The 10,311-nt window shown below is 43.0% G+C and overlaps 1 protein-coding gene across 1 annotated transcript; it reads right to left on the bottom strand.

The window, feature by feature from the left end:
* Positions 1-1,189: 1,189 nt before the first annotated feature.
* On the bottom strand, positions 1,190-3,182 carry LOC127312267 (glycolipid transfer protein 2). Its single transcript, XM_051342817.2, has 6 exons — positions 2,883-3,182; positions 2,389-2,444; positions 2,098-2,228; positions 1,858-1,993; positions 1,486-1,629; positions 1,190-1,398 (listed from the first exon to the last, which is right to left on the bottom strand). The coding sequence occupies exons 1-6, from the start codon at positions 3,067-3,069 to the stop codon at positions 1,363-1,365; spliced, it is 690 nt and encodes a 229-aa protein (XP_051198777.1). The 5' UTR covers positions 3,070-3,182; the 3' UTR covers positions 1,190-1,362.
* Positions 3,183-10,311: the final 7,129 nt, after the last annotated feature.

Here is a 10,311-nt window from a genome sequence, read left to right as displayed (position 1 = left end):
AGCTACCTGTTAGAAAGGGAATCACAGTTATTTCCGAATTGGGCTGTCGGAAACCGATCGCACAATAAGATCCTGGCGCGCGAGCGCCAGCTAGGGCCGCCCCCTAAAAGTTATCTGATTTGGGCTCAAACAGCCCACAACTTATGATTGACAAGGGCGCTGTTAACATACGTTTTTAGGTATCTCAAAAAAGAATTTCTCAAAAAAAAAAAGGTATCTCAAAAAAGAAAACATGTCTTCTTAGGGGAAAAAAAATCCCAGATTCCTGAAGAAAAAGTCAGATTCAATGGAGGTGGCCACTAGAAAAAACTAAGAGCGATACAACTTTTTTTTGATAAAGAAGAGCGATACAACATAGATGTGGTTTCCTTCAGTTTCATCGCTCTGGTGTACTGATGCGTAAAAGTTTCTCAATGAAGAAAAAATCCCAGATTCCTGAAGAAAAAGTCAGATTCAATGGAGGTGGCCACTAGAAAAAAGTTGTATCGCTCTTCAGCTAAAGGCTAGCACATATATCAATTTTAATTTTGGTTTGATATGTAAAAGTTTCTTTGCAGCTAAGCTTTGCGCTATCCGGAGACACGACAAAGCCAACAGCTAAGAAACCGACAAGACCAAAAACCCCTTGGTTTTATTGTTTACACTGCAAGTTGCTGAGATAGAAAACCAAATCAAACCTCATGCTTTACTCAGTCTTTGGTATCTTGCGGCCAGGAAGAGGAAAACAACAACTAAAAAGTTAAGAGTTGTGAGAAAAGACAAAGAAGAAGGTTCATGTTGTAAAAGCATGAAACGCATTGTCACCTCTTCGGTTCTCCTCTTCTGCAAGAGTTTTCAAACCAATGGTGGGATGATTTCATCGCCTGGCCGCCTCCTGAAGACCGAGAAAAAAGAAACAAGCAGCCTCCTCGCGTACAGTGATTTGGGAAATTGAATGGAGAGAAACCGGCAAGTATTCCGTAAAATGTACATAATTCTTCTGCTCATATGTATAGTCGAATGGCAGTGTGCCTGCCATTTCCCAGAAAAGAGTTCACAAGCCTGCCTTGGTTGATGCATGTCAAAAGATAAATGAAAACAACAGTTGCTAGTTAATGCAGATAGAGCGTGCGAGAGACAAGAAAAAATTAACAGAAAAAGAAACAAGAGATACATGCATACATGAACCAAGTACAAACACACTGAGGCATACAACACAAACATTTGAAACAGCTTTAAAATGGAAAAGGGAGTCCAGAAACAACCACTAACAATGAATCCTTAATTTTCATTTTACAAAACAAGGTAGGTCAATTATCTTATGCAGTATAGTAGTATCTATGTACAATCATATGGTGATTGATGGTCATGCATCCTTGTGCTTCAGGTAGATTTCAGCCTGTCCAGTTTGTGCTTAACCTGCAAAATAACCCTGGATTGCATCAGCAAGCCCTCATCTTTCACGCATTGCAACAAATCTTACTAATTAGCATGCAGATTTCTCACCAAAATGGTATTGATCTCCTCAAGCAGAGGCTGGACAATGGAGATAAAGATCATGACATCTCCTGCAAAATCTTCAGGATCCTGGCAGTTCCCCATCAACAGCTGAATGAAGATCTCTCTGTCTGGAATGAGCTCCAACGCTACCTAACAGTTTACAAATTACAACTATGCTCGACAGATTAGGTCAGTGGATGCAAGTCATACCAACTGATGATTCCAACTCCGCACACTAATCTACGTCTCCAATCGTTGAACTATATTTGTTGTGTAGACAATCTTCAGAAAAAAGATTAGCCTATATAGTCATGTAAATCAATTTTATATGTGTTTAGAAGTTATGAAAAAGAACAACAGTATGTCAACTGATCATACCCTGTAAGCAGCTGATGAAATCCATCCATGGTATGGCTTTAGGGTGATTTTGTATGCTTCTTCCACAATCTCTTTCAGGCTTGTCTCTGGGTTCTTCAATAAACTCTCCAGCAAATGTAATGAGAAATTCATGGACCTAAACCGAACGCATTTGGATACACTTGAGTATGAAGTTTTCAAGTTGCAACACATAAAAGAACATTTGTTAGATGAGTAGAAAGTCCTTGTAAAACTAACTACCTAGACAGCCAGATAGTAGCCCTGGTGCAACTGTTGGCCTTCTTTGACATCCCTTCCTCTACTTCTTCTGTCACAATCGCCGTCAAGCTCGCATATTTGGAACGGTCTCTCGCATGCAGATCTTCTAATCTCTGAAAATGTGGTACACATATTGACCATGTCCACATTCGTAGTTATATGAAGAAAAAAAATAGACGCAATGCAGAATGTACACAGGCAAAGTGGGAATAAATTCCTCACAGAAAAACATTGAATACATTAATTTATTGAATCCAAAGAGAAATTAGTTACCTGAATGTTTTGCTGAATGTCTTGCCTTAGGACTAGTAATGTTGGCCCAATCTCATCTTTCATGGCAAAAGAAAGTTTTGTCAGTTCAGCTTGATTTTGCAAATACATAACAGAAAAGAGCAAATGGAAAACAAACTTTATAAATAGAGTACTTCTGATGAATCAAAGTTCAGTTATTACAAAAATTTAACTTTAGTTTCAGTTTATTTTCGGTGTATTTATTGCCTCAACTCAACTTCAGGTGTTCTTGGTAGTATTTTTCATTCTCATGCCGCATGAAAGAAAATGTTCTTCCCAAAGCAGCATTTGAATTTGTAACAAGATAGATAAACACATACATACAACTGAAAAATGAAAACCCTAATATCTTAATCTTCTTGTCAAAACAAGAAAAGAACAGCTTAATATTCTAAAACTTTCATTTGTACTGAACAAAAGAAGGAACAAACAGCACAACATTTCGCATCTTAAAGAATATTGAGCAGGTAACCAACCAAGGACATGGAGAAGCTGCTTGGAGACACAGAGGAGGTCCATGGTGGATGACCTCTGCTGCTGCTGCTCTTGCTCTTGCTCCTGCTGATGATCCTCCGCATCTCTCGAGCTGAGCAAGCAGAGCTCCTCCATGGCCATCCTCAGCTCTGACTTGCCGCTCTCCATCTTCTCCCTTTCTCTCTCCATCTCCCCTAGCTCATTGAACTTGTCATCTGGCTCAGTTAATCACCTGCTTATATACACGCAATGCAACCTCATTTGCTGCCATTTCTTGGGGCAAATGATGGGGTCAACTTCTTGATGCTATTTTTTGATGTACTCCGTAATAATTGTTATGTCTTGGAGCTGTTCTCCTCGCCCCTCTATGTGAAGTCAGAGAAGCAAATGGTGTATTATTAGGAGTAAAGTAAGAGATGGTGAATCTGTCGCCTAGCATAGGATAATTTAATTTACTTGATGCAGTTGTCATGGACTTGTTTAACAGTTAATCACTTGGCCTTGTACTTGTTGCGGTGTAATTAAACCATTGGCCATTAATATATATGTGACTCCAGCTTGTAAAAATAATCTTTTTTACGGGAAGGCGTGTGCTTGTCATTTGGCAATCTGTAACAAGAAAATTGTGTTCTTCTTGATTGGGGATCACTACAACGAACATGTGCAAACAAGTTCAGAAATATTACACGGCTGTTCCAAGAATTAACCTGACCAGGAAAATAACCATTTGGAGGTGAAAGAAGAGAAATCATATGTCGAGATGAAAGCCTTGATTTGTCCTGCTGAATCATTCGTCATGAATGACATGATATCCTTACGGAGTAAAAAAAGGGAATAAGATTGGAGCATATTCTCAGAGAGATAAAGTACAAAAAGGAGATACAATAAACATGACAAGTCATGCCGAAGCGATCAACCTGTGTGTCCAATTTTATTTTGTGTGACCCTGTGCAATCGCAGAAGTTGGGTGTACAATTGGTGTGAGCTTGATTATGATATACCATCCATTATCGAAAATAAAAGTATTCTCGGAGAGATTCTCCGTGCTCTGCTTTACTTTAGGAATACATATATGATCATCATGTCATCATCTAGTCCGAAATGGAAATCATCATGTCATCATCGACCACTGCACCACCATGGTCAGACAATGTTCTGCCCCCTGCATCTTCCAAAGCCATTTGCCGGTAGGAATCAGACCATATATAACGACGCTTTGTTAGTAACTTGGTTCTTGAGATTCTGTCAGAAAAAAAAAAACTTGCTTCTTGAGAAATCTAGCAATGGGCGTCGAGTAACATTTACACAACATGGTACTACTAATTTGTAAGTCAATAGCCATTTGAATCAGTGGGCTGGCTCGACCAGCGGATTTATATAATGGTCCTTATGAAATCTAGTCGATCACCATCAACTTCTACTTTGATCGTGTTTCATGCATGCATGCCTACGTCTCTGCTCATGTCATCCATAGCATTCCTCCAGTAAACGAACAGTGAGATCGATGCAGCCAACAACCTGATCGATCGATTACCTGAAGGTAATTAAACAAGCTAGCTGGACCTAGCTACAGAATCTGTTTCAGGTTAGCCTACACAGATATAGTATATAACAAAGTCAAATAATGGATTGGGCTGGGTTTCAGTCTGAACAGGAGTTAAGCCAGCTTTAATCGATCGCCAAATGAAACTGAATATTCTGGTAATATGTAGCTATCCATGCAGAGGTCAGCAGCAATAGTACATAACCTTTTTCTTTTAACAATAGCAACTGTATAGCCTCAACGCATATATCTATGCGCAGCAGCAGGATCCTCGAAACAGGCTTTCGCCCCGCTTTATAAATAAAGCAACCACATCCATACAAGGTTCAGATACAAGACCACGAGAACTCCACACTCAACAACAGTCTGCTGGGGCACCAGCACAACATGCCCAAACGAACTAGAAAAACGATACAACCCCAAAGAGAAGGGTCACTCAGAGGCTGGACGACGTAGAAAGGCGACGGGCAGCCGCAAGAAGATCCTCCAACATGCCGTCCAGGTGCTCCCTGTCCCGCTGCCTACACAACGGGTACCACTGCTGCAACAAAGCCAAGAAAGAATATAAGGAGTCAGAAGCGCGTCGAGGGAAGATACGCTCAATGACCATCTTATTACGCACAGTCCATAGAGTCCAGGTTAAGGCCGCGAACACCAGCCAGAAGAGGCGCCTCCTCCTTCCGGTGTTGTTCGCGTGGGCCTCAATAAACTCACCGAGGACTGAGGCTCGCCACTGTGCCCCGGCGCCTCTGGAGGAAGCTCCAGAGGAAGCGGGCCGCAGGGCAAGAGAACATTATGTGGGTCGACGTCTCCGGGACCGCACACAATGGACAAAGCCCGTCGCCCGGTCCGTGCCTCTTCGCAACCTCCACCCTGCAAGGAAGGCGATCCCTAGCGGCTGCCATATGAAAATCTTCGTCTTAAGCGGGATTGGAGCTTTGAAAAGGGGAGCCGTCCAAGGCAACGGGGCCCCTAAACAAGGCCCTATACGCAGTCCGCATGAGAACGAACCGGAGGGCGACAGTCGCCAAGAAGGCGAATCTAGTCCTCCCGGCAAGGCGTCCGGGAGGAGGTTCCGCAGCCGGGCCAGACTCTGGGCCTCTCCCTGGGTAAGCCCACGCCGGAGCAGGATATCCCAGCCCCTCTGGGCGACGTCGGCGACAAGACAGGGTGGGTCGGCGCAAATAGCGAACAGGTCCGGGAAGTCCCGGCAGATGGGACTAGCCCCCAGCCACGGGTCCAGCCAGAACATGGTCCCTCTACCATCGCCTATGGAGAAGGACAGTCCCGCTCTAACCTCATGCTTAACGTCCTGGAGGGCCCTCCAAAACTGAGATCCCTCCCGACGATCACGAGCAAGCGAGAGGCCGGCCCCGTAGGTATTTCGCCTTGATTAACTTAAGCCACAAACCCCCATCATCAGAGAGGATCCTCCAAACCCATTTCAGAATGAGGGCCACATTCATGTGACGAGAGGAGATTATCCCTATGCCCCCAAGATCCTTGGGGGCGCACACATCGGCCCATTTGACCATGTGATATTTTTGGCGGCCTGTCCTGTCCTGCCAGAAGAAGCGAGAAAGCTCTTTGTCGAAGGCCGCATGTACCCCTTCAGGGAGGAGGTACAGGCCCATGATATACATGGGAAGACTAGACAAGCATGAATCGATGAGAACTGTTTTGCTACCCTTGGAAGTGAACCTCCCGCACCATGGTTCAGCCTTCGCTCTAACTCGCCCCACAAGGGGGGCGAGGTCTCTAATAAGGATCCTAGAATCCCTAACAGGTACCCCCAAGTAGTTCACAGGGAAGGTTGCCAACCTACAATTGAGGTTGTCGCCGATCCGCCGTTGAGCTTCGGAGGGTACCCCAAGACCACTACCTCACTTTTGTCAAAGTTTATTTTGAGGCCCGACATGGCCTCAAAACAGAGGAGAAGGAACTTGGTGTTCTGGATGTCCCGGTCCGAGCCCTCGAACATGATCATGGTATCGTCCGCATACTGGAGGTGGGTCACCCCTCCACCAGGGATGAGGTGGCCGACCACTCAGGTAATATGGCCCGAGGTCCTAGCCCTCTCCAGAATCTCGGCCAGGGAGTCAACCGCCGCGTTGAAGAGGATAGGGGAAAGGGGGTCACCCTGTCTCACTCCACACGCCGGCCTAAAATAGGGACCCACTTCCCCATTAATGTTGATGGCCGTCTGCCGGTCATCACCGTCTGCATAATCCAGCCAATCATACGGTCATCAACGCCTCTCCTCCGGAGGACCTGCCGGAGGAAGGACCAATCCAAACGGTCGTACGCTTTACCGGAAATCTAGTTTTAGGAAGACACCCTCTGGTGTCGACTCCTAACCTCGTGCCCAATCTCGTGCCGCGCTAGCATCCCATCATGGATGTGGCGGCCCTTAAGGAAGGCAAACTGGTATTGGTGCGTAATCCGCTCCATAACCGGGGCCAACCTTACCGCACACACCTTGGAGAACAACCGCTGGATTACGTTGATGACCGTAATAGGCCTAAACTGGCGTATATCCGTGGCCCCCACAACCTTGGGGATCAAGGTAATAACACCGTAGTTCAGCCGCCCCATGTCAAGAGTTCCCACGTAGAACTCTTGAAACATTGGCATGATAGTCTCCTGGAGTTTCGCCCAGAATTTCTGGAAGAAAACAACCGGGAGACCATCAGGGCCAGGGGCCGAGCTAGTCTTCATGCCCTCAAGCGCGCCCCGGACTTCCGTTGGGAGGAACGGAAGGGTGAGGGCGGCATTCTCCTCGTCTGAGACCCAGGCCCTAGCTGGCCATAGATCTGCCGCGAGGGCAACCCCGGTCCTGGGGCCCGCCGCGAAGAGGCCTTTATAGAAGGAATAAATATGGGTGGTGATCTCCCCGGCCTCCTCCAACAGGAGGTCACCATCCCAAAGACAGGGGATGGAACACTTCCGGCGACGGCCATTGGCGATCGCATGGAAGTAAGCAAGATGTTCCCGCATCCCCCGGAGGAGCCAATTCTGGCGACTCCGTTGTCGCCAGAAAACCTCCTCCCCACGGTAGATCTCCATGAGCGAGTGTTCCAGGGCGAAGCGCTGAAGCCACTCCTCAGCGGCTAAGCCCTCCTCGTCCGCGGCGCGATCTAACTCCTGGATCTGGCGGAGAAGTAGGTCCTTCTTTAGGCGAACCTCCGCCCCGAGGTTCGCCCCCCAGCCACGCATAAACCCGCAGCAGCAGGATCCAGGACCATCTGAACTGTTATGTTAATTATGAAAAATCTTATTTATATCATTATATGAGCGATAAGCCGCCGGCCTGCGTGTACTGTGCTTGCTTCTTGAGATGGATAGGCTTGGGTTCATATGATACAGTATATGATAACAGGTACAGTTCATTGATCGATGATGATAAGAACGGCGGGCACAAGTTGATCAAGATCTAGGTTCCTGATTGCACGATTGATTTTGTAGTTATATAGCTAGTACATATATTTGGCCAATGAGAGGTACATACGTACACTGGTCTGCATTGTCTTATATCGAGCAGAATCTTAAACCGAGCAACCAAGTTAGTGGTATCTAGAATAGACAGCAGCTCAACTATTGTACAGTATTTAAATTAAACGGAGATTCAGGGAGTGCGTGCCTGCATGATGCATGCTGTATATGTAGAAGTAGCTGTAGACAGGTACTCAGGTAGCATCTCTGATCTCTGCGCCTTGTCTTCTTCTCTCTGAGATAAGGCGTTTTTTTAGAAAAAAAAATATTGTAACGGCATACCCTAATGCAGGGGGAGGGGAAAAATATATAGGATGGAAAAGGTAAAAAATGGGCCAGGAGGGATGGGCTTCCCAGTGCAAATTCAGAGAAAGCAGGATACATTCGTCAGTGGGCCAGATCGGAACAAGGCCCGAATCTACAGCTCGAACTCTCGATAACGAAAGGAAGAAAGGAAAAGGGTTATATGTGCAAATGCTCTACACCGACTAGATCCACGCGTATCGCGTGTCGCACACCCTGCATGCGGTAGGAGAGCCCAATTAGGTGCTCTGTTTTCTTTTTACTTTTTTCTTTTATATTTCTTGTAAGATTTTGAAGCACTCCCGCGTTGGGACGGCCAATCTAAGTCTTTTTTCTATTTCCTTTTTTATTCTTTTCTTATCTCTTACTTTCTATCTAGTTTTTATTTTCTCCTTTAACTATTTTATATTATTTCTTGTTAAAATGTTTATGGGTTCAAAATATTTTGAAACCATAAATATATATATATAAACCTAGTGAACATTATAAGAGCCGATGAATTTGTATAGAAACACATGAAAATAAGTTTTTAACTCACTATTTTTTTTACAAAAATGTAATTATACAAAAACCAATCAACACTTTGTAAACTGGTGAACTTTTTTTGAAACCAGTTTTTTATTTTAACCTAGTGAAATATTTTTGGAGCTCATGAAATAGTTTTCGAAACAGCTGAACAATGTTTTGAATCCATGAAGAAAAAAATTAAACCTTCTGATCATATTTCCAAACATGTTAGCGAACTTTCTTAAGACCATGAACATTTTGCCAAACAAAACGGACATTTCGAAAACATAAAAAGAAATAAAAATAAAAATTGAACCAAAAAATAAAAAAGGAAGGAAATTAAAAATAGAAAGCAATTACAAAAATTAATAACCATCAAAGAAAAATCTAAGCAAAAAAACCAAAAAAAAACATCATGGAATAAGAAACAACAAAAAAACACAAGGAGCAAAGAAACAAGAAGAAAACGATGGAAAAAAGACAAAATCGCGAAAACCAGCTAGGTAAACAGGATTTGACAAAACAAAAACAATGAATGTTGGGCCGACCCAACATATGTTGTTACAGCTGCCTGCATCGATGTGGGGGGGGGGGGGGGATATAGGATTTACCTGGCTGGTTTAATGATTATCAAATAAAATTGCATGTGTGGACTCATTTTTATTTTCACGATATATTTGGTCAAAGTTTGGGTGTTTTTCGTAACTCTTTGTTGCTGGTATCAGGTTTTCTTCCTTCTATGATTTTTTTCTTTCCTCTTTTGGTTTAATGTTTAATTTGATATGTTGTTGATTTATATTCTCAGTGTTTTCTCCTTTTATTTTTATTATTTATTTTCCATTTTCCATTTCCCTTTTGAATTTTTTATTTGTTTTTATTTGCACATACACATGCATGTTTTTGAAAAATATACATTGTTTTTTCATTTGCATGAACATTTTTTAATGTGTATGAATAATCTTTGAATGATACATGTGACCTTTTTAAACAATGTAAAAACACATTTTTTCTGTAATATAGCATAGACATGTATGAACGTTTATTTATATGTATGTGAATAGTTATGTTGTTCTGCGGTAATATTTTTGTCTTATACAACAATTTTCTTATATTTTGATTAAAACAACTCGTATAAAATAAAATAAAACTACATACTCCCTCCTAGCTAAAATGTACTGCCTAGAGAATTTTTAATGGTGAAACGTTATAAATTTTGACTAAATATGTAGGAAAATCAATATCATTAGATTTCTCACGATGTATACCTTTGGTATGGTATATGTAGATATTTTTATTAATAAAAATAATTAAAGTTAACATCATTGGACTTATTAAAAATCTCATATGCACTAAAAAGGCAAGAAAATAAGCCTCCTTCCATTAGCAGACAGAGATTCATGAGAATGTAATTGCGGTCAGCAACTCAGCTAGCTGGGTGTGGCAGCCGCCACTAGAGCGACAGGTAACATAACCATACGCGACGTCGCGATGAAGAACGTTTCCGCACTCACAACCAATTGGCAGCTGGAGCATGTTTCCGTTGTTGAATTTCATGGCATCAACCGGTAATATTGCTTGTGTATTTT

This window comes from Lolium perenne, chromosome 7 (assembly GCF_019359855.2).
Source record: "Lolium perenne isolate Kyuss_39 chromosome 7, Kyuss_2.0, whole genome shotgun sequence".
Lineage (NCBI taxonomy): Eukaryota > Viridiplantae > Streptophyta > Magnoliopsida > Poales > Poaceae > Lolium > Lolium perenne.
The sequence above is the reverse complement of the archived record's forward strand: the minus strand, read 5'-3'. Positions and strand labels throughout refer to the sequence as shown.

What these genes read in the sequence shown, in the direction of transcription:
- LOC127312267 (XM_051342817.2), bottom strand. Translation starts at nt 3,069, where the DNA reads ATGGAGAGAGAAAGGGAGAAGATGGAGAGCGGCAAGTCAGAGCTGAGG. An exon ending in ACATTCAGCAAAACATTCAG is followed by an intron (nt 2,229 to 2,388) that starts GTAACTAATTTC and finishes CCACATTTTCAG; the next exon opens with AGATTAGAAGATCTGCATGC. An exon ending in AGGAGATCAATACCATTTTG is followed by an intron (nt 1,399 to 1,485) that starts GTGAGAAATCTG and finishes GTTATTTTGCAG; the next exon opens with GTTAAGCACAAACTGGACAG.